General features: G+C 34.6%; 1 protein-coding gene across 1 annotated transcript in view; it reads right to left on the bottom strand.

Moving 5' to 3' along the window:
- Positions 1–18,069: 18,069 nt before the first annotated feature.
- LOC145694884 (uncharacterized) overlaps positions 18,070–26,061 on the bottom strand; it is a 74,360-nt gene continuing 66,368 nt past the window's right edge. The window contains exons 7-8 of the mRNA XM_081771599.1: positions 24,739–25,244; positions 18,070–19,183 (exon numbers count right to left, since the gene is read on the bottom strand). Of these exons, the coding sequence (XP_081627725.1) occupies positions 18,358–19,183; positions 24,739–25,244 (1,332 nt within the window). The 3' untranslated portion in view covers positions 18,070–18,357. The remainder of the gene's footprint in view (positions 19,184–24,738; positions 25,245–26,061) is intronic.

The following is a 26,061-nucleotide window of genomic DNA, read 5'->3' as shown; positions in this document are numbered from 1 at the left end:
GTTCTCAAATACTTTCAGTCTATGTTCTTCCCTCAGAGTAAGTGACCATGTTTCGCAGCCATACAAAACAACAGGCATGATTATCGTTTTGTATATTTTAAGCTTCAAATTCCTCGACAGAATTCGCGACGACAAGAGATTTTGAACCGAATAGTAACACGAATTCCCTGCTTTTAATCGACATTTAATTTCTTCGTGGATATGATTTTCCTCTGTTAATATTGATCCTAGATATTTGAAACTATCCACTTTATCAAAAGTATTATTTAATATTTTAACGCATCTATAATTTGCTGTATTACGGTTCCGACGCACTTCCATGTATTTAGTTTTCTCTGCATTTACTTCTAAACCCATGTCCCTGCAAGCGTTTAATAAGATCTCTGCATTTCTCTCTATTGTTCTCCTATCATCCCCTATTAAATTTACATCATCAGCATATGCCATAACCTGGTTAATACCGTTCAACTGTAAACCCTGGTTGCTATCTTTGATTTTCCTTATAGCGTATTCCAGAACGAAGTTAAATAATAATGGCGACAACGCATCTCCTTGTTTCAGGCCATTTTCGACGTGAAAGCTCGTGCACAAAAATTTTCCTACCTGGACTTTACTTTGGGATTCATTTAAACATATCTTAATTAATCTAATTAGCTTTCTCGGTATTCCAAGTTCTGTAAGAACGTTGTATAATGTTTCTCTCCTAACCGAGTCGTACGCCTTTCTAAAATCAATAAATAGTTGATGTACCGGGGTATTGTATTCCCACTTTTTTTTTCCGAGTATTTGGCGAATGGTAAATATTTGGTCGATAGTTGATCGATTTCGTCTAAATCCGCACTGATAATCTCCAATAATTTCATCTGTGTATGGGGTCAGTCGTGCTAATAGAATATTTGAAAGGATTTTATAGGGTGTTGACAGAAGAGAAATGCCTCGATAATTATTACAGTCAGTTTTGTCGCCTTTCTTGTGAATTGGAACAATGATTGATTCTTTCCACTCTTGTGGCAATTCTTCCTTGTTCCAGATAAGGAGGATGAGTTTGTGTATCTTGTTCCACAATTTTTCGCCTCCAGCTAAAATTAACTCAGCCGGAATTTCATCTACACCCGGAGATTTGTTTTTCTTTAATTTCTTTATAGCGGTTTCTACTTCTATTCGGTTGGGTTCTGGAATATACGGTTCTGCGGTGTGTATCTCCTTTTCTCCACGTACACTAGTTTTTGGTTGCGTGTTAAGTAAGTCGTGAAAGAAATCTTTCCACCTATTTAAGATGCTATCCATGTCAGTGAGAACTGTACCGTCAGATTTCTTTAATATATAAGCACGAGGTTGATAGCCTTTCTTAAATGCGTTGATTCCCTTATACATGTCCCGGATGTTTTTATTTTTACTATTATCTTCAAGTTCCTTAATTTTAGCTTTCAGAAAATCGCGTTTCTTTGTTCTAAAAGTTTTGGAAGTTTCCCACCTGATATCTGCAAAATTTTGTGTAGTTATTTCATTCGGATTTTGTAGCCAGCGTAATTTTGCCTGTTTTCTCTGCTAGTTTTATGCATTCCTGGTCGAACCATGGTTTGTTCCTACGTATTTCCGCGTGTTCCATTTTTTCTTTTGCTGAAATTTTAATGCTATCTCTAATTTCAATCCAGGTATCCTCAACACTAGTGCACTCCGGATCTTCTAAAGCCGAGAATCTATTCGAAACTTCAATCTGGTATTCCTCTCTTACCTGGCTCTCTTCTAATTTCTTTAAATTGAATCTATCCGTTTTCGGACAATGAATATTACCTTTATTCATTGATAACCTCTCTCGTATTATCGCTGCTACCAGGTAGTGGTCAGTGTCACAATCAGCCCCTCTAAACGACCGAACATCAATTATGCTAGATTGCCTTCTTCTATCCACTAAAACGTGATCAATTTGATTATGTGTTTTCCCATCTGGTGATGTCCAAGTGTATTTATGAATGTCGCGATGTGGGAATTTTGTACTTTTCACGACTAGGTTTTTGGATGTTGCAAAGTTCACGAGTCTAACACCGTTGTCATTACTTTCCTTATGCAGACTTTCGTTCCCTATAATCGGTTTGAAAATATCCTCTCGTCCTACCTTCGCGTTGAAATTCCCTAATAGAATTTTCATATGGTATCGCGGGAATTGGTCAAATATCCGTTCCACTTCTTCGTAAAAACTGTCTTTTATAACGTCATCCTTATCTTCAGTTGGGGCATGTACATTTAAAACAATAATATCACACCACCGTCCCTTAAGAGTAATAAAAGAAAGTCTGTCAGTAACAAATTCAACCCGTTTAATTGCTGGTAATATACGTTTATGAACGAAAAACCCTGTTCCTAACTGGTGATTTTTATTTCCTTCCCCGTAAAAGAACGTAAAATTTCCGGAATTTGCAGATCCATTCCCATCCCACCTAACTTCCTGAACTCCTACTACGTCCATTCTGTATTTCTCTAACTCACTCGTTACGGATTTTAACGCGCCTGCCCTATAAAGACTCCTAATATTCCATGTTCCAAATCTCATGTCCATTTTCTTTTGCGGAGGTCGTGCCAAGTTATCAGTCCTTGTCCGAGGCTTTTGTGAATATTTCTGAACAAGTGAATTTTTTTTTTACAGGATGAGGTTGTTAGCCCTACCCAAACCCCCAAGCTGGAGGACCACTCCTAGTCGGCTGTCCGCAACTGCTTATTCAGTATATTCGCAGCTAACCTCTATATCTAGAGGCCGCCTCCTCGATCCGCAACCTGAGAACGCGCCATGCCGTGGTGACAGGAACCCACGTTACACGGTAGAGCATCACACTTCACATCTCATTACCACTAAATAGCCCCTTTTAAATCCTTATAAGATACATGCACGAGTAAAACACTTTATATTTCGAAGATTACTGTATGAACTTTTTCCACATGACTAAGTAATGCATACTGGGGTAGTACTGGAGGTAGTCCCACGAAGGAGATTCCAAGCTGCTGCTACGCTAATCTAACAAAAAATTTTCACAGTAACATTTCACTAGAATAAATGCTTGAGGTCGCAATGTTTATCCAAAATGGTTTATAAGAACCGATGACTATATATACGCACTTGGCCAGAGGATCGGGGAATTAACTGAATAGGGTTAATCGCTGATAGTTTTTGGGCGACTGTGTTATAACGTATGTCCCTTCATGTAACTATATAACGAACCGAACAAGCGTAGTTTCTACGTAGACATGTGGAGTAAGATTCCTCGAGTTGATGTACTCGGGTCATTTTAAAATGCAATCTGGTTTAAACATCTTGTTTGAATATGCAAATCAAATGTTAAAAGAATTTGCGCTAATTCACAGTTCACTGGCCACAATGTGGAAGAAGACGAGATTAGTTCAAGCCTAAGAACTTTGAGATAAGCAGGTGCTTGGCAATATTGGTTGACGCCAGACAGTTGTTCAGTCCACTTGTCCTGTTAGTATTTCCATAAGAAATCAAAGAAAACATTTAATTCAGTTCTAAATAATTGAAGACCTCGGTCGGAAATAATGATATTCCACACTGACATGATTTTGAGATACAAGGCTTTGAATGTTTGGGTATGTAGTGAACACTACTATTGAGAAACCTGTAAGCAATGGCCACATCTCTGTCATCTGTTGACCAAACTTGGTAATTCTTCGAGGGGTAACAGATCTAACGGTGTCAAGCAGCATAAGCTGTTTCACTCATTTTTCACGATTTTGAAGGGTTATCATTATTTTTCTCCGAAGTCTTCAGTTGTATAACAGTCTATGCATATTAATGAGTAAGGAAGCAACATTGAATTGTCTAGATAGTCGAAGCACCATTCTCACACATGTAGTTCAGAAAATGAATATTGCCTTTGTTACTCACTAAAATCTCTTCACTGTGAAATGACGTTTCGCACATATGTGTTGGTGAACGATGAAAGGTTCTTTTGTCCTTACTTGTGGGGTAAAAATCAAGTTGTTAACTGTTCCCATCATATTCTTGCATGAATTTTGTTGCAAAAATAAATTGAAGAATGGTTTCTGTCCTTCTAAAGTATACAGTGTGTCCAAGAAATACTTATATAACCCGGTAACGATTATACGTGAATGCTTGGAGTGTTGAGCGAGCGTACTGTATCCCTAATCGCGTGAAATACCAACACAGTGTTATTCATTATTTTAAGTTTTTACGACAAGAGTTCAACATTTCTCTCTCTAGTTTTCAGGTATTTCGTGTTCGTATATTTTTACTTCTAACCGACGATCGTTTCACTGCCAGGTTCCTCAGTCAGTACGAAGGTAGAAAACTGATGCTGATATTTATGTGGTCACTTCGCTGTTATTTGCTACCCGGCAATACGGAAGAGAGAGAGAGAGAGAGAGAGAGAGACTGACTGACTGACTCTGCACACACAAAAATTCGGGTGTCATACTCTATTCTTATTGTCTTTCCCCTTCTCTGAGGTGAAACTTCGTTGAATTTGCGTACATCATACATTATCATTATTATTTTACTTTTTCTAAAAATATTTTCTATTTCTCGTATCCTGCTTCCTTGTTTCATGTGTCTAGGCCAATTAGGACCTGCGATACGAATATTTGGATGTAATTCAATGTAATTTGAATTTTTATGAAAACGGTATCTTGCAGTATGGGCTTGGTAACCAAAATGTCAAAGAAAATATTTTCAGTTATAAGTCAAATTCCGATTCAGGTATATTATGATGGCCAACTACAATGTCCCTGTTATGCTTAGATTTTAATAAAAGGTGCCGCCCTAAATTTTCTCGCTCCAGTTAATGAAACATTTTCTTGTGAAACACGAACAAAATTGTAAAACCCTTTCGGAAAACTTCACTTAAAGAAAATTCACCCTAAGAAGTAAACTACGTCCTTGTAGATTTTTCAATTAAAAAAAAAATGACCTATGTCATATATTAGGGTTAATGAAGTATTTGATTATAAAATGTCAACACAATCGCATGAGTCGCATTTCACACAAATGTAAAAAAAAAAAAAAAAAAAAAAAAAAAATAAAAAATAAAAAATAAATAAATAAAATAAAAAAAGGTAAACTACCTGTACTACTTGTGGAAATTCTCATGCACGTGATTTTCTCTACATTAGAGGAATATTAATGAAATATTTATTTATGCAATATGAACAAAATTGCCAGTGTCGTTTTTGAGAAAATCACCTGAAACAAGAACTCATTCCTAAGAATAAACTATCCCTTCTTGATTTTTCCCAGAGAAGTTACTTATACTACAGTATGAAGTTGTTAATGAAATGTTGATTTATGAATATAAACAAAATCGTCAGAGCTCTTTTTGAGAAAATAGCAATTTTTTAAAAATTTTCATCCTTCAAATACTACTATTATTTTTAGGGGTAGGAAGAAAAGTAGAAAACACTCCACTGTCACGCAGAATCACATGAAAACCTTAAATTTAAAATTTGGCTCAAATACGTGGACTCTAGGCAAATGTACATTAGGATGCACAGATGCCGAAAAATTACTTTTTCGATATTCTATGGGCCATGAAATGTGTAAATCAGTTGAAATTTATATATATACGATAACCATACTTTCTTCTCTCCGGTCGCTCGAGAGCAAAACGAAAGAAATCGCACGTTATTATTATTATTATTATTATTATTATTATTATTCATTTTAATTTGCGGATCTGATGAAACATACTGTGGACCGTATTCAGCCTGCAGGGCACCATTACAGGGTTAAAGTATAAAATGAAATTGCGGTTGAGTAAGATTTGGCGCATCATGAGTAATCGCACATATATAGGCTTGAACTCGTGACTGCTGGACTTGTGATTAGCGCATTCTTCTTTAGTGCCCAACGTCCTGGTGTCGATTTCCGGCAGGAGAGTCTCAAATTTGAACGCATTACACGGTGATTTGGATAATAATTAAACCTTAAACTGTTGCTGAAAAAGACATTAAACTCCAGTCTAACTAACCATGGGCTTGAACTCTTCAAAATTTCTTGCCTATTATACATTAAGCAGCCTTTTATACAATAGTTCAGGTAGGAAATATAATTTCACCCTCTTCATTATCCTACAGGATGAGAGTTCTTGGTAAAAAATTAAAGATTAACCAGTTGAGTTGTCACTTTCTCACTTTTTGGAGGTTACGATTCTACACGAAAAGTCGAACACTAAAAAAATTTAAGATGAATGTTGAAACCACCAAAAGCATCTATTTTGTCGATTGACACAGTACATATTTTTAAATTAGGCTGGATAACATTGTGTTCAATAATTTTTATCAGACACTGATCACGTAATACTCATATGTACTTGTACCATTTCTAGTGTTGTAAGAATAACATTTGTCTAAGAAGTACAATCTGCGCAAAAGGTATTGTCGCCGCAGCATTTAAACCCTCAATTTAAACAAACAAGTGCCTAAGGACCAAGAAAAGTTACTTTGTTGAAACTCTGTCCCTCACTCACTCTTCAGTCTGTTGGAGACACTTAAAGCCGAAGTTTGGATGTTTAGTGGCAAATTGTTCCAAACTTTCCTGATAGCAGATTCCAGCGTCAGAATTAGTGGAGTGTCAATGTCCCTTAAACGTCTCTTCAAGATAAAGTAGAGGTTATATCAAGTCTAGGCTTTCTCCTGACCAACCATCAAAATAAGGTACACTAACATCGTTAAGTCAAGTTACAACATTTCTTGCTGTATGATATGTATGATTCAGAAATATACAGTGGTAATATACAATCTATGTACTAGGAGCATATGGATAGCAATGGGTGATGTCATCAGAATAGAGGGACACCGAAAGTTAATGTGTGATTTTTGTTTAGTATTTCAGAAGAAGAAATAATTCTATTTTAAGTGCGAACAACTCTCAGTTAAAATACAACACTTTGTTAACAAAAATAAATAAATTATAGTACAGGGTGCGGCAGCGTTCATAGCGTAATTTGACTTGCGTAGTACAATCACGTACTGCATGAATGAGCGCCAGCTCGTGCCGCATTCGTGTACTAATGAGCTGCCATTTCGAGTGTGACAGTGATATGGAGCGGTGAAGTGCACAACATCGTATCTTTGCTGTTAAAAGTTATTCAAGAATAACGAAACTCTGTTATTGCTACTCAGCGTCTATTTCGGCAACATTTCAACCTGGGACGTCATGGGAAAGTTCCAGATGGACGGACCATTGTGAGGTGGGTACGTGCATTTGGAACAACAGGATCTGTTTGCAATGGCAAACCGGGGAGAAGTGAAAGAACTGTGCGGACACCAGAAGCCGTGGAAAATGTTCGTGCTGCAATATTGCATAGCCCAAAAAGATCTACTCGTCGTCATTTGAAAACTGTGCATATGTCCGATCGCTCATTCAGGAGAATATTGCACGAAGATCTCCATTTTCACCCATATAAGCTGTAGATTGTTCAGGAAATTAGGCCTCGCGATTGGGTTTCACGAGAAACATTCTGCTTAACCATGCGTGCTCTCCTTCGCCAAAATTCACAAATGTTGCACACCATCCTGATGTCAGATGAAGCTCATTTCGAGTTATGTGGTTCAGTGAATAAACAGAATATGCGTTATTGGAGTGATGGAAATCCGCATGAACTGAACATCAAGCTCTTGCACAGTTCTCGTGTCACAATATGGCGTGGAGTTGCTTCTTTTGGGATTATTGGCCCTTACTTCTTTGAGGATGATAGCGGTGTGGCTGTAACTGTCACCAGTGAGCGCTACTTAAAGATGCTGCAAGAGTTCGTTCTTCCCCAATTAGGTATGGTCGATGTGGATGTGGAACAATTATGGTTTCAACAAGACGGAGCGACCTCGTATACAGCCAGAATTTGCATGGATTTCTTGCGACAGACATTTCCAGGTAGAGTAATTTCCCGTTTTGGTGACATTTCCTGGCCGCCTCGCTCACCTGATCTTTCATGTGCAGACTTTTTCCTTTGGGGCTACCTGAAGCAAGAAGTTTTCCGAACACATTGTGCCACCAGTCCTGAGTTGAAGGATCGCATCAGAACTGCCGTCGGCAATGTCCCAGGAAATACGTTATGCCGAGTTATGGAAAGCTTCCAACGCCACCTAGATGAATGTGTTGTGCAGAGGGGTCATCATTTGACAGGAGTCATATTCAAAAAGTAATCCACGCAATGGCAATAACTTACACATTAGTAAATGGCATACCTTGAACTATTAATTGACATAAGAGGTAATAAATAAATTACAGTTACTGCCTGATGGTGTATTTTTAATATCCTACTATGAACGCTGCCGCACCCTGTATATAGTGAAATATAAAATAATTATCAGCTAAGCAGGTTAAGGCTCTTATCAGGAGATTAAAATATTCCAATTCTTGAAGGTGCAACCTAATTTTTTAAAATGAAGCTTGAAATCAAAGCAGTCATTTTTTTTTTTTTTCATTTTCAGAAGTTCGTTCAATTTTCAGGAATTAATCACTTTTTTCTTTTCATATTACACATTCAGCAGACAAAACTTCGAGATCACTTTGACATATTTGTAACATGAATATAGATTGATTAAAATATACCAAAGATACATATTAACAATAAAATTAAGATTGGAAGATTAAACTGTTTTAACCTTATGACAAGAAATCTATGTGACGAATGTTCTGTTAATGGTTATTGATTTTTTAAACATATGTTTGTATCATTATTACTAGGAATGCAATGGATATACCCGATTGCAATGAAATGAGCTGAGCGAGCTTAAACTACGTAATCATGACTTTTTCCCTATGTTAAGTCTATGCAAGCGTTTTTCGGTGATTATTCCTCGATGGTACATCGGATTTTTGATTTCGACCTATGTTCTCACTCAGCACGACATACTCTATCAGCGTGCTAAGTTTGGTTGAGATCGGCCAAACGGTCTAGGAGGAAGCGTTTTTCGGTGATTATTCCTCGATGGTACATCGGATTTTTGATTTCGACCTATGTTCTCACTCAGCACGACATACTCTATCAGCGTGCTAAGATTGGTTGAGATCGGCCAAACGGTCTAGGAGGAAGCGTTTTTCGGTGATTATTCCTCGATGGTACATCGGATTTTTGATTTCGACCTATGTTGTCACTCAGCACGACATACTCTATCAGCGTGCTAAGTTTGGTTGAGATCGCCCAAACGGTCTAGGAGGAGTTCGCGGACAACCAAACGGCTAACCCGAGTATAAGAGCTTCGCTTCGCTCAGCTCAATAAGAATTTTGTCCCTCTTCTTAGTGTTTCACAAATTGAACTTAATTCAACTAATATTAATCAATCCCTTATACTATAATTCAGTTATCTTATTCGTATATTTTTTAAGGCAATATTCACTAAGGAAGAATAAGAAACTGACATTACATTTTATGAGGGCTCTTGCCGGCCAGATATAGACTAGTCTTTTTTGTTTGTTTGTTTGTTTGACGTCCATAATACGCGCTACTTTATCAAACTGTACTTGATCTGCGCTGTCAAAACCCTACAGAAAGATACATAGAAAGATATATTTGAATATATTTGAATCGGCGAGTAGAAAAAGTAGTATATTTCAAAAATAAAGGAGAACATTCCGCGATAATAATCTAATTGTATTTTCGGTATTTTTAGAAATGAATGGTCTTAACATACACTTCAAATATTCAAGCAAATATTTTGTATAAGCAAGGGTATTTCCGGTAAGCAGTTTTGTTTCTCGTTTCCCAAAAGTAAAGTGTTGTGGAATGTTTTCGTTTTTTCACTCATCGATTCTTTTATCAATTTTATTCTGAACTCTAGATCAGATAATGACCGGAAGAAGCAATCATCTATGAGATTTTGGAAGTGCAAGTCTCATATTTTCTTCTAAAGTAGATATATTTATCCGAAAACTTGTATATGAAAGTGCGCTTCTAATTCCAATGCTGAGAAGAGTTGATAGAGCGCCAATATTGAAAAAAATACCCACCGTCTCATATAGCCTCGCTGCTGAAAGGGACGCTAAACTAAAATCAACAAAAGTACCCACAGTTGAACAACATTAGACGCTTTCTCACCCAGAGCTGAATGAGGCTTTGTAAATCGTTTCAACCCTATCTTTAAACTAAAATATTTTTAAATCTCTTCCATAGAATAGTCTATGCTTCTCGATCAAATAAATATCAATGGGAAGTAGCTGGTGAAAGTCATTAGTTCCTTCATGAGCGATTTACAACTTGAAGACCAATAGAAAAATGAAATCTTTTAATTTTATGTTCCACAATTATGCTCTATAGACTAAAGGAAAGTAGGTGATAGAAAATGTTATTCAAATTTCAATTCAATACACTTTTATTAATTAGGTTAGGTTCTAATGGTTTTTACGATGGAAAATGAAATATTTAACTACTTATTAATTTCTAATTAATATTTAGCAGCAACTACACTTGTCAAATAAGTTTGTTTTGATTTAATTTTCAATTTAGTGCCCCTATCAGCAGCGGGGCTATATAAGGCGTGAACCTACAGCTTAACATGGAATCCGTGGAACCAGATTAATTAATATCGGCAATCGAACCCGGATCTCCCATGCCAAAATCGCGTATGCTAACCCCGTAGCCACTAGGAAGCTCACAATCAAATATGTGAAACATTGATATCAAACTAGAGCATTTCAGAGAGTGAGGTATGAAGCTTCTAAGTATGTCGTGTAAGCTTAAAAATATTTAAAAAAGAATATGTTAGGATAAATGTCTTCTGCTTCAATTCGTAGCAAGCTTACATGAATTCTCTGGAATGTGTGGTTCCGAGGAAAGTTCTACCTTTTAATAATTACGCCCGAACAATATTCAGTCATCATGTAGACGTTCACCGATCTTTATATCTCTTTTCTATGTTTTTACTATTTTGATGGAATTCCTCTCTGTTCTTGCATCTACATTTTTTGGAAAACCATCAAGATTAGAGTAGTGGCGGCTGAGAGGATTTACTTCGAGTGTTGCCCAGTGTTTTTATTCTTGAGGAGGAGGGTAGAAGAGAAGTCCCTCAAGGCTTATTAAAAAACACCATAACGTGAGTACAGAGTTAAGTTTTTCAATTTTTCTTGGCAAACTTCTTGCTAACCACAATCCAATTAACAACCTAGAAATTTTAAAAATATTTCAAAATGTGTAACAACAGGCATGGATCATGCTTGAGGAATTCATCAGATTATCTGAAAATGGCTTCCTCCTAAGCTGGATTTTAAGATGACTGCAGGGAAAGTTTCTTATTTTCTTTGGGGTATTACACTTACCTTCTTAACAACTTATCAGTTCATTCAGCATTTTGAGTCTTTCCTTCGTCTTTTAGATACAATATTGCTTTAGCAGTACACGAGAAAGGATTGCTCTTTCTATTATTCCGGAAGGCGAATGACCACTTGTTGTTACTGACTATAGAGGTAATAGTAAACGTGAGGAATTGAGGGAACTGCAAGCAACTGCGTCGTGTGTCTTAAAATCATGCTTACAAGTAATTTTCTTCCTCTGTCTAATTGTAAACTGAAAAGGCTGTATTTGTGTCAGTTTACAGGGTGATTTGTCTAAAATTTTGCACCGTGAATAGGTCGGAAATGGAAGATACATTAGATGCGCTGGTTTCGCAGACGTCAGGTGTATAGAAAGACTGATATTTAAAAAAGAAAAAAAAACTGTTTAAGAATGGAACATCATGTAGAAGAAAATATAAGTAGTTAGAATGCCAATGGTGTTTATTCCACGAGTCTAGTCCACGTATAAATCAAAAAATATCTTCGACAGAAACCAAGGACGAGTGTATTACGGATTCAGCACATAATAATAATAGTTTCATATCGACACATTCAAAATCAACTACCAGCTTAGGCAATATAATATCAAAGTTAATATTGTACATTTTACCAATATAATTGTCATCACTTTTTCTTTATTTTGCTTTTCATTATATGCTATACACAATGTTGATACACAGACATACAGAATTTGTTTATTTTTTCATCTATGGGCACATGAAACAATAAGACGATAATAATAATAATAATAATAATAATAATAATAATAATAATAATAATAATAATAATATTTCTTGAATGTCGAAAATATTATACAAAAACTATAGATTGAGATGCAAATTTAAATTTGTTTAACAGTTTCCTACGCAAAAGCAAATTTTTATTTAAAAAATTAACTAACGGATTAAAGTTAAAAATTAATGTCGAAAGAAAGTAACGTTAAAATTAATAGTAATTTCAAAATTAATTGATTAAAATTAAAACTATGAATTTTCAATATTATTTAATAACAATTGTCTTGAATTGTGAAAGCTAATGTAAAATTTAATGGATAAAATTTTGAACCTGGGAAAATGAATCAATCATTATTAATAGTTAGGATTTTCAAACGTAACTGATAACTGATCTAGTGGCTAGCACGGACGCCTTTGGTGCACGGACTCTCGATTTCGATTCCCGATTAGAGGAAATTGAAATTTGGGCGCATTACAGTGGTTCGATTTCCATCTTCAACTCTATGTCCACATCTCGCTGATAAACTTCAACAACAACAATATATTTTAATATAATGTATTAAAAATAGTAATAATGATACATAGTGTCAGATGGATATCAATAGGGTATGTATAACCTCTTCGACAACGGTAAATCTGTTCGTATAAAGTTTCACGAAAGATCTTGTGACAACTTGTCATACCTAACATTGATAATTAATATTAACAAAATAAATAAATAAATAATAAAATAAAATAAATAAACAGGGAAACTATTAGGCACACAAAATTAAACCACGTTACTTTTAATGGTGGTTGTCCAGTGTCCATTGCGTACACATATCTTCTAAAACGAATGTTCTGTTTTGAAAAGTGCAGTTTAATATGTGGAAATAACAATAGTTCGCCTTTTACATATAAAAATAAATTCTTTGCAACAGAAGGTAACTTATATTTTTGTCAAAGAGTAAACCAGAAACTAATTCACTATTATTATTTTTTTCCGGAAAAATCTCGTTCTTAATGAAAAATTTTTGAATAAGAATTAATATTTTTAAAAGTCTTAGTAAGTTAAGGTTCCGCTTCTATTTAGTTTATTCAGTTATAGATCTACTTACATGTTTAATTTCAGTGAAAAACAGTTAGTTTCGTTTATTGGCTTTATTTACAGAAAATATTCTTACAAACAAGGCGTATCCTTTCTTTAATATCTTTTAATAGCTGAAATTCGGAAATTATGAATCAATCTATTATGAGACAGCAAACAATATTATATTAAGCTATATAAATTGATATCTAAAACAGATTATTAAACTTTTCCTCGATCACTATGGCCATTTTTGTAAAAAAAAAAAAATAAATAAAAATAAAATAAAATAAAATAAAATATAAATAAAATAAAATAAAATAAAAAATAATAAATAAGAATGTGAATTTTCTGAACTAAAATTTTCAGAATGGTAAATTCTCTGTAGAATTCTTTACATCAGGTTATTCATGTCAAAGAATTCTGTATTATTCTATAATTAATCATATGGCGGAAGGTATAAAAGAATTTAAAATCTGCTTTTATATAAAAAAAAAAAAAAAAAAAAAAAAAACTATCGCCGTAACAATTTAAAATGTTTCGAAAAATCATTATTGTAAGGATGCTTTACTCCACACAATTGAAACAACTCTGGACTGTTTTTAGTAATAAACAACACGACATTAGTAGAAAAGAAGAAGAAAAATTCCGAAACTAGAAAATTTTCATAATTGATGTTAGTATTTGATAGTAAGTTTCAGCTCAAATACCAGGTAGAAATTGTGGTAAATTTTTAAAATGTAACTTGAGCATAATTGCACACATAAAGAGATAACATAACATATGGTTGATTGCAGTTTAATATGTCTTATTAACGGATGAAGTATTAATTTATAAGACGTAGATCTATAGTTTTACCTACAATCTTTAAGAAAATTAAGGAAACTGATAATAAAATCCAGGATAATTTGGAAAGGTAGCATATTCAATGCTCCTAAGTTACAAGAGACCTTAAGTGATAAATAATAATAATAATAGAACCATAAGGTTACATCGGTACTTATAATTTGTACCGAAGAATGTTTCTGGTGTTTACCTCGAACTGTTTAAAGAAAGAAAGAAAAGAAAAAAGATTCTCCATTCTGAATTGTACACAATATACTCAGTACATTTATTACATGCTTCTTTGTACAAAAATATATAATAGGCTTCTCTAAATAATTATTGTCTTTAAAGGTTATTTCTGTTGATATGAGGTTTGTGATCAATTCAGATGAATTGATTGTAAAAGAGACTCAAACAACATATACTGCATAAAAATCCAACAATTGTTTCTTTCATCTTTTCTATTTTTCTTTTTTACTTTATCGTCATTATTTTGATTATAATAGTTCTGTTTAGGCTGCAACACTATATTTCAGATCCTTAATTGTAAACAATCCTATATCAGAAACAGAGTTGAAAATGCATGGCATGGTTTTCTGATCAAAGGTATTATTCTCTTTTCGTTCAGTAGAATAGCAAAAAATCTTGATTCATATCTAAGCTGACCACACGTACCGTTTTCTTATTTTCTTTGATTGTCCTATCGTTTTAACAATGTAAATTTTGTGGTCAGTATTAAATCATTATTGATAAGTCATATCTATAGTTTTGTATCAATAACGCGGATACAAATAACTTTGTGTAACCATGAAATAACATTGTTCGATACTTTACAATCGATAATGTACCAGTAGTTATTTATTGAGAGAAAATTAAAAATGCATACTAGCAGCACTTGCGCATCTCATATCCGTCATCTGTTCTGCTTAACATGTCACAAATTATGTAACAATGGGAGAAAAGTGGTGTGTGAACATTATAACGTTCATTTTTTCGTTGCACGTGAGACTGAAGCGGCATCAGCCGACGTTTACATAGCCAGAAACATAAGGAATACCAATGTTCCGTTTTGCTATTCCTATCCTATTTTCGCCTCAAAGAAATATTTTTAGTCTATTCATATCATCATCAACATCATACATTCCCAATCCTGACGGATGTGTATATGATTCTTCTTTAACGACTTCTTTCAATCCACTCATCATCTATCCATTTTCCCTATCTTACTTGCTTTCTTTCCACATCTTTTTGTACTTCGGTCTGCTATGTGTTCCTTGATCTTCTCATTTACGCTTTTCTATTCTGCAACGTAGGTGATTATATTTAGAAAATTCTTTGCTAAACTTTCTTCTTTTCTTGTTGATACATGCTCATATCAATTAAGTCTAGACCTTTCCTATTCTTTTACGGTCATTCTCGGAGTTGAGTACGGTATATTCGTAATGTTTTCATTTTTTATTCTATTGTCTTGTCTATTTTCGAGAATGCTGAAAAATCGCATCTCCGTAGCCTGGCCTCGATTCCACTTTTTCTTTCCATCATTATCCACATTTCCGTAGCGTAAATGAGTATGCATAGTAATATTTACAAAGGATATATTACATACCTAGGTAGTAACATTTTAGCTTTCCGAGGGGTGTTCCGATCCTACATTAGGTATCATATTTCGCCAAAAATCTTACTTGCTAGAGTCTCGTAGTCATTTCTTCTCTAATTTGGGCGTTCGTCGTTACATCTGAGCTTAGATGCTTTGAAAATTTCTTCTATCTTTAATGGGAAAATTTCCCTTTCCTTTTGTTTTCCTTGTTGGTGTTCGTTTCTTGGAATGATCAAAACAGGGTTGTAAGTGGTAACGGAACCGATAGGTGTAAACGGATAATACTGTATTTTGATTCCGATTTCGATTTTCCTGAAACAGATTTTCCTTCAAAAAACGATTCCAGGTGCGGAACATAGTGATTTCCTTGTAAAAACTCTTTCCGATTCAGTACCGAAAACAAATTTCCGAGAATCGAAATTGATCTCTGAGAAAATTGTTCCTGTTCTGGAACCGAAATTGAAATTGAACTGGAAGCGAAATTACAAGGGAAGGAGAAATAGGTATCATAATAACCGTTTAAGTTTGTGTCCTTGAGTTATCCATTTCACAGTTGTTCAACACCGTTTTCAGCTTGTAACGATCTTTTGCAAATGACGACGTCAAAAAAATATGTAGATTTTCTTCTAGAAACACACTAAATTTTAGTTTTCCGTTTCGTGAACAATCGTATATCAAAATGTATTTCAGTTCTCTTCTCAAAGCAGGGTGAATTAAAATGTTTATTTACATTCTGTGACTGGAACCGGAAATATTTTTGGTTCCGTTACCATTAACAACCCTAGATCAAAGCTTCAATTTTCTCTTAGGTTACTAAGCCTTCCATAAGGACCTTGAATAGTACAAAATACTTGTTTAGTCCCCACACATTTACAACCACTCAGTTTTTCTATGGTTTATTCGCACTATATTTGATCCACCATATCGTTCTTATTTTCCTTATAATCTGCCGAAGTTTTTGTTATGTGTCTCCGTAGGTACTAATCACACTCTACTTTTCTAGATCTAAGCACACTGGACAAAAAATTAACCACCCTTGTAGAATTTTGCTAATACCAAGAAACACACCGTATCTGACTTGGATTCTGTTTGGAAGCCACCCGATAAGAGGTTGGAGATCTACCACGTCATCATATGAATCCACTTTCTTATTAGTAAACTCTGTAGTATCAACAAAAGACTAGAATAGCCTGTGTTTCAACTTCTGCTCCAAACTACCTCACTTATTTTTTCAATTGATTTAAATCGGACGACTTTGCAGGCCAGATCAAATGCATCATGGTACCTGAATGTTTCTTAAACCATGTACAAGCGCTTTGAGCTCTGTGAACACGGTTGTCATCCATTGGAAGATGAGTGTCTACTGTAAATTCATTATGAAGAGTTTGAGACAAGTCAAAAGCTGGCCATTGAGAATGTCCAAATAAGCATGCTGATTCATTTTTAAGTTTATCTGTGTGAAAGGCCACAAGTCATAGCAGGACAAACACCTCTACGTCATTACAGAGCTTCTTAAAGTGTGAACAATTATTCACATACAGTGCAGGTGAAATGCTTCTTTGGGCTTTCGGTGTGTTCAGTGCCTTCCAAAATTGAAATATGAACAAAAAGACGTCTTGAAAGACTAGGTTTATAGTTCGCCAAAGTTCAGTGTTTTCTTGAGTGCATTGAAGGCATGCACTTTATGGACCACAGAGAAGAGTGGTCACTTTTGTGATGCTCGAATCCCAATATCTATTAGATGAAGAACCCTTTGTAATGTTTCTTTCTAGTTGGTTGGGATGGGTCTGCATTCATGGACTGCTACCATTTCTGTCTGGTTTGAAAACTGTGTTCCTTAGCCAAACAGGAAACTCGTCGGCAGTGTCTCTAGATTAAGATCCTTTTGCGATTACCGTTCTAATGCCGTTTCGCGATCACACATCGTATTAGACCATCCCGTGTAGACATGTTGGTATACCAACAAACTGGACAACTTCATTTAATGTGCGCCTACGCGCATTTCTGAACACTATCTGCTTCCCCCAATTTTCGTGAACTGTTCCCATACAACCGAATGGCATTAACTCTAGTTGACCATAATGATCATACGGTTACTAGTGATGGTTATCAGTCAAACACCCTCTATAACGATAGAAACGGGCTTGTGTAGTTCTAGACAGGGTTAACTAATTTTTTTGTCTGTTGTGCTTGTTAGATAAGTCGTGATGTTTATAGTTAGATTATAGTTCCAGACAAAATCTCTGTGAATAACATATCACTAAAGGTTTAAATAAGACATAGTTCGTATTTTGATGTGAAACCTAGTTGATAAGGCTATTGTGATAAGGTATGCTGCGTTATTAGATATAACTTACGGAAACATACCTTTTTTTAAAAAAAAATCTAACAGTGCTTTGAAATGTTTTGTTGTTTACTGCATTAATTTCTATATACAGATGCCCCAATGTAAGTTTGATTACAGTTTAAACTTGCTTGATGTATCCCGCAAAAGTTCAGCTGGTGATACGCGAAGTACATTACAGGTTGTGATGAAACGTAGATCAATACTACGTAAAGAAGAAGTAAGAATGAAATTCATTGAGAAATCTTAACATTACATAAAACAGGTAATAATAGACTGCTTAGTGAGTGAAGAAACGTATGAACGATCAACAAGATTTTTTTTTAAGTACAGACATATGAAATTGACTTGAAGAGATCAATTTTTTTTTCTACTGATTTCTGAATATTTTTATTGGATTATTATTTATTAAAAAATTCTCTAAGCTGTTCGCTGAAAAGGACAGTACGTGAATTCTAAAAATGAAATTACAGTAAAATAATAGTTCTTCACTTTTATTTAAAGCTTAACTACCACTACATCACTTAAGTTATCTGATTCATCACCACTTCTGTAGCTTCCACTGTTGTTCCGTGAATGAGTTGCAGAAGCCATAAGTATATTTCTTCTTCTTACTCTACTAGGGGAAGGACTATCAAGGAGTTTATTAGCAAATGTTATTTCACGACGACGTGGACTACACGAGCGACTACCCGAAGGTATCACTGGTTCCCGAGGGGTAGAGGCACCACTTCCTGTTCCCATAGTATGCGCACGGCGTCGCAAAGTTACAGAACCTTCTGGAGAATTCTGTGGATCTGGAGTATTACTTGTGGAGGTTCCATCCTCATCCAACCTAGTTTTACTTCCCAGTTTGCAATGGAGGGCGTTTAGTGCCCGCAAGAAATCAGCTAATGATGTGTCTTCTAGTAATGATTGATGGATTTTCGTTTGCTGTTGGTTGTTGCTATTAGAATCGCCTCTTGTTGCAGGTAATGATGGTTCCATGCCACAATCTTCTAGAGATAAACGTTTTCGCAATTCTTTAGGAAACATCCAGTGTTTACTTCTAATTTCTGGGACTTTTTCTAGTTGGGTTGGCTCATCTTTTTGTGCAAAAGCGAGTTTTCTTGGAGCATAAGCTGAATTACATCGGCGATGTTTTACGGTTAATCTAGGACTTCCTTTACTACTGGATGCTCCACTTTTGGAACCTGGCGTTGGTACTTGAGTTTGAGGACAACTTTTAGCACTACTGCGACGACGGAACGAATAAGCACTTAATTGACGGTATAATTTGCCTGCTCCTTGTCCAATCCTTGATTGCAGTGGTGTCGATTTTCTTCTGAAAATAAGAGCATAGATTTTTTTAAAGTTAGATATGCACACAAGGAACACACATTTTTAATATAGGCATGTACTGATCTCGTTATTTGCAGGCTTTCTTCCAGAAAATTTTGTTCGGAAAAGGACAAAATCAAATTGTGACTGGACTGCTCTAAGCGACTATTTCCTAAAGGACGTGCCCTGCACAAGAGAGACATAATTGCAATTTAATTTATCTTAGTTCCCGAAATATTCCTAAAAGAAACACTGCTAATTTGTATTTCTGTGTAGAAGTTCCATTTCTTCATAATCCAACTTTATATTTCAAACACTTCCTGTATTCTTCTTCCTGGGGTCCAGGCGAGGTTTTTGTTGGAGAAAACATATCTTCTTACATATTTATAATGTTAAAAGATCATTTCTTACTAACTCATTGTATCTTGATAGATATATAAAAATATACAATACACAAACTGTCACTAGTACATTACAAATGTTCGATTATATCCTCTTAGTACAAAGCTGTTTAATTATTGCAATGTAAAAATATCAGTTCACTTTTGTTTTAAAATGATTACTTGGTATTTTCTTTAAAAGTATGCATACTTAGAATTAAAATAAATCAAAATTTTTCTGTAGGAACACTCACTTGAAAGTATGGGCAATCTAGTCGTCACTATTTTCAATTCTATTTCAGTATTGTCTACTCTAGGCTAGTGAATAATTTTTCATATATTACACATACGTATTTTATGGTATAAAACTAATTCAAACAAAGATATATATTAAGATGGATCTCGCAGAGATAGGAATACAAAGTAGAAACTGGATGCAATTAGCTAAGGATAGAAGTCAGTGGAGAGCTTTTGTGAACGCGGCACTGAACCTCCGGGTTCCATAGGCCATAGAGTTAGTTAGTTAGTTTTATATATATATATATATATATGTACAGGGTGTAAAGAAAGGTCGTTTACAACACTTGGGAGGTGATTCCTCACACGAAAACAAGCATAACGTTCAGGGTGCGAATTACCGGGGAGGATGAGGGGGATTTTCCCCCTCAATCACATTTTGTTCCCTCCAAAGAAGTCAGCTGAAGTATCCCCACCGGGGATGCTCGCTTTTCCCCTCAAACTATGCTTAGTATAACTCCAAATTTTACTGATTTTTGTTATTTCTTGTAAATTTAATCTTCTAGCTGTATTTCGAAATGATCGATGTAAACTGTTCAGTTTTGGTCATTTCTACTTACCACCTAATTACCCACTATTTTCAACGTTGTTTAGTAGAACTATATTATTATGACTACGGTTGTTACTTGCAACTGTACCTTCGTACCCTTCAGTTTGTCATCGTTTGTGAATTTGAATGTACTAATTGCGTATAACAAAGCCACATATAGATTTATAAATGTTCTTAGCGGTTGGCCAAGAAGAAGTAAACAAATAGCTTCTTCTACCATACTTGGCGAAGTTCGGATATGTCATATTCATCCTCTATATTTGTATCGATTATCATCTTATTTTAATTTTTGTTATAACATGTTATTTCATTTTCCAGTGTACTCTTTGTTAGCACATGGTCTTCATTCCCTAGTAGGTTGTGTGTATGCAACTCAAAAGTTGCATTTAATTTGTGATAATTAGCATAGTAATCACTGCTTTTACAGTTTACGGAAATGAACTTTTGAAACTGTACTCAAAATCTGAGATATAGGTATTCTCTCGTAAGTATATGTTAACGTACACGCTGGGGGATACGCTCCTAGTGAGCAGACATGTTAATGAAGGTGATTTTTAGGTGAATAAGCGAATAATTCAAGATTTGTTTCAGCATTTGTTAATACGACTGGTTCTCCGTGTCATTGTCCGTGTCTGTATAAGCATTTCAACTGGAGCGGGTTCTTTTAAAGTTAACCCTTCATTTTTCCATCTTTTCGCTGTACAGTTTGCTGTCCACGCAATTAATGTTGTCTGAAAAACTTCAGTGTAATGTTTTACTTTATTTGAATAACGTAGCCCATAGTGAATCAACTCATCTTCAACCTAACAGTAAAGTAATTTTTAAGTGTTGACTTTCCGTGCCCATCACGGAATCGATATTTGGAGAAAAAAGTCGTGATTAGCACAGCTTTAGCGGGAAGTAGAAGCACAAGCTCGAAATTTGAATTGAGAGATTTTAAATATTTGGCCTTCGATTTGACCTTGATGTGAGAAATCGGGACCAGCAACAATCCATTTCTTATTTGATAGGCTAATATCTAGATTTTCTTTAAAAAAAAATGTCCGGTTTAACTGATAATTTTAGTGGTTTTCACAAGACTGAAGTAGGTTTCTTTTCGCAACCTGTATGTATTAATGCAAAGTGGAAGTTTTCAATATGAGTGGAAACATTTACATATGCTTGTGATCATGGCTATCGCTCGAGCCGAATTATTAACTAAATAAATCTTAGAGAGCTACGGGGACAAGAGTGAGTACAACATTAAAACACGTTCAGAAAGGTTTAGTGGGGTGTGTGTATGTCACACAATATATATGTGCATAGTTATTGTCGGTAGATTTATTAAATTAATAAATCTCTTATTTATTACACATGCCACACACATACACACACACACACACATATATATATATATATATATATATATATATATATATATATATATATGGGGGGTAAGGCATTTATTGTCTCATTTTGAAATTTGAACCTTCAGACTATGTCCTTTGGCCTAATTTTATCCCCCCCAATATAGATTATCTGATTCGCACACTGATAACGTTTATGTGACATTTTCATAAATTTGGCGTCATTTCCGAGTTATAAGCTGTCGCAAATGGCGGCAAAACGACGTGTGACAACTCATTGCGGACAAAGGAAAGGTGCAACAGCAAGCGGTCTACACAGTTTAGAGAAAGTAATGCCTGAATAACATAATGGTGTCAGAAGCAAGGCAGTAGGGACACGGCACAAGGAGTTCCTTTTCTGCATCCATTTTCCGCATGTCAGTATGTCCACATAAGGAAGTCCGCTTTGAGAAATTCCTTGTGCCGCGTCCCTACTGCCTTGCTTCTGACACCATTATGTTATTCAGGCATTACTTTCTCTAAACTGTGTAGACCCGCTTGCTGTTGCACCTTTTCTTTGTCCGCAATGAGTTGTCACACGTCGTTTTGCCGCCATTTGCGACAGCTTATAACTCGGAAACGACGCCGAATTTAATAAAATGTCACATAAACGTTTTGCTTGTTTTCGTGTGAGGAATCACCTCCCAAGCGTTGTAAACGATCTTTCTTGACACCCTATATATATATATATATATATATATATAATATATAATATATAATTGATGTGCTCGTTCATGCCCAAATATGGAATTAAATGTCATCGCGATTGTAACGTAATAGCTTGAGGATCATTTTTATGTCTCTCTCTTCTTCTCCCCATAGGGAGTTCTTATCCCAACAGTACTCTTTTCCAGACTGCACTTATCAAGTTTGATTACAATTGCTCCAGATGTATTAAACGATATATGTTATACCACCAAATATCAAATCCTTTCATCCATAAGCTCATTACATATTTACCATTAAATATAAAAATATCGTACATATTAAATAGATAGAAAACTTCATATTAGTAACAACGCCGGAGCAAATCAATAATACAATCTGTGCTTCTTATTCTCTTTAAAATAGTAGTTGCACAATGCACAATTATTAAAATGTTTTTTTTAGCACAACAGCCAATCAGATACCAATTCTATTCTCCAAGAATTATTTGGCCAATTGAAAGTTCTTTGAGCTAGTAAACATCGTTTTTATTATTATTATTATTATTATTATTTTTACAGTATACACATCATAATCGTTCTTCATACCTAATTTCTATACTGAATCAAATTCCTTATTTAAGCACCCATTTGAGAACACAAATTCTTTATAAATATGTAACAAGTTTGCACTTATTCTCCGACGAAATCGTCACCTGGACTTCAAGAAGAAGGTTGAAGGGAGTATCTGAAATGTGAAGTTGCATTATGAAGACATACCGCTTCTACACAGGAATACGAATAACGAGATCTATATATAACGAGATTTATAAAGTACGTATTTAATAAAGTCATATATACATAATTTTATTGTGTATGGTTGGTTCATTACGAATGGTTGTATGACTCAAACTATCGTTCTTTTCTTTTAAATGTATGTCTCAGAGGAAAGTTAGGATTTAGAAAGAAAGAGAGAGAGAGAGAGAGGAAAAAAAGACAAAAATCTGAGTCAAAATATGAAGTAAAATCAATACATCTTTACGACATTTGGATGCAATTTGATGAAGACTTTCTTATTACTCTTGCTTAATATTGGCAAAAATAACTAATAATAATAGTAAAATAAAAATAAATAAATAAATAATAAAATAACTCTATTTGAGGAGTAATTAGTTTTCTGTACTAGTATCAATCAAGAGGTCTAAGGTAAAATGTTATAAAGGTTCTTCTTATCTGTTTCCATGAAGTCACTCACAGGTTATATGATTTAAAAAAAAATAATAAATTAAAAATAAATTTTTAAAATTTTATTTAAGTTAAACTAAATTTAGTAATTACATTTCCAGTTACTCCTGCTGGCTTGTTTGGAATCTATTATTGTGAACTAAAATGACAGTTATCATTGAAATGACCAAGGAATAATATCAAAATTTGTCAGTAGACCGCAGTTCATTTTTATAAATTCACAACTATCAAATAAAGTTGAAATATACCGTCTTAGAAATTAAAAGAACCAGGAAGTGTGTTTGAGGTTCAATATAATAGGTTGTGTGTGACAAAAAATTGAAGAAAGTGTTTCGGAGTAAAATTAAATGAACAAACAGAAAGTGAGGGGAACTCAAGAAATGTCTTTATCACTAAATATATTACGACTAATTTCATTTATAGAATGGGAGGGATAAATATATGTGGTTTGTATGGGATATATGATGCAAGGGGTAATGGTATTAGTTGGAAATTTCTTTTGGAAAGGATGAAAAGGATTAATAATATAAGGCAACATCTCATAGAGGTGAGTGGTACACGAAATTGAACTGGATTCTCTTCGCTGTCCGGAATAGCATTCTGCTTCTTTTGGTCCTTTCATCTGCATGCATCATTATTGAACCGAACTTAAACTTTAAAAAACAACCGACAAAACATTCGCGACAATCCTATATCTTTATCTGCACAAAACAAACAACCTAAACGAGTTCTCAACCTGTCTTCACGCACTTCCAATTCGATCAAAGAAGAGATCTTATAATTTTTGACAGAGGAATAACATTTTTGACATTGTGAATAATGCTGTTAATTCATTTGTCCATAACGCTAGAAGGAAAAGATAAGTATGCAATCTGGCAACACTGTGTTAAATATCTCGTATCATTGGCTACTGGTCTCGTATCTTCTCATATGAAAAGCGCTTTAGTATGTTGATTGACAGAAGTTGTAATATTATTTGTAGGAAATAATTTATTCTTTCGTTCAAACCAAACATAACTGTTACTTGTTTAAAATAAACAAATAAATAAAAATATTACCTTTGAATTAGTTCTTCCGTGCTGTAAGATTTCTTAAATAAAAATCCATTTGGTAGTCTCTGACTTGTTCGGCTAGTATTTGCGTCTTTAGATTTCTTTTGTTTCCGAGATTGTCGTTGTTGCTCATCATCATCTACATTATTGAATAGTTTGACAATTCCTTGAAATATTTCCTCTTCTTTCTCCTCTTCTGTCATGAATGACGAAGCCATTTCATCAAACATATTAGACGAGGCAGCTCCGCTGAAAACACCTACAAACTCCACTAATAGTTCTCCTGGATCAAGAATTACACTTTCGAAGGTGGCTCTCCTATTGATTTTGTTGAGATCAGAATCTGATTTCATGCGAACGAGTGTAGGCTTTTTCTCTAAGCGGTCAGAGTTAGATCTTGGCCTGTTCAGAGCTTCTAAAGGATCTGTTTTCATAAGGGATTTAAGATCTTCGGAGCTTAGGCACGGAAGACTGCCTGTTCGAGATAATCGAGTTTTTGTATCATACACGGGCTGTAAAGGAAATCATACAGAAGTATTTAATAATAAATACTGAAACTAATATGACACTTAAAGATTATGTTTAACGATTATTAATATTTTTATCACGTAAAATAAAGGAAAATCGATATTTTAAAGGTGAATCATTACATAAAAATAAGCATAATGTTATAGTGTTTTTAGCTTTCAGCGTAGAAGATTAATACAATTTACAACAGAAGCAATAGAAAGTTGAGTAACATTTCGTACTTACACTGATTGTCTAACCAAAGAACTACCATTCATGCCGGTAATAGAAGAGCTCACGCTTCAATAAATTTCTAATTGCACTTTCTATACTAGTTTGAGGACGCAGAATCCAATGAAAATATTTTTAAACATATCCGCTTATTCATCATAAGACAGATGGTCTCAAAGTGGAAATTATATACCAACTTTAAAGTCATTTTTCTTGGGACTCCATGAGCAGATATATTTAATAATAGCCTCATTGTATTCTGCATTCTGAAACTAGTACGATATGCACAGTTAGAAATTTATCCAGGCGCAAGTACATTTACCATTGGCATAAGTGGTAGTTTTTTTTTTTTTTTTTTTTTTTTTTTTCACCGAGACATTTAAACATAATATGTAATGAAGCAGAGAACACACTGTAATTAAGTGTTAATTGACATCTACAACCTCGGATAGCTGGGAATATTACCCCCAGACCCCCGCATTTGCTCAGCCTACGGCCTCGCACTTTTCATATCTCTAACTTATTTCTAATCTTAAGGGTTTTTGAAATATAGTCATCTTGTACTGTATATAATTATTTCAATAAATATCG

The sequence above is a fragment of the Thermobia domestica genome, chromosome 9 (genome assembly GCF_964235325.1).
Source record: "Thermobia domestica chromosome 9, izTheDome1.hap1.1, whole genome shotgun sequence".
NCBI lineage: Eukaryota > Metazoa > Arthropoda > Insecta > Zygentoma > Lepismatidae > Thermobia > Thermobia domestica.
Note: the sequence above shows the minus strand (reverse complement) of the source record. Positions and strands in the feature narration are given on the sequence as shown.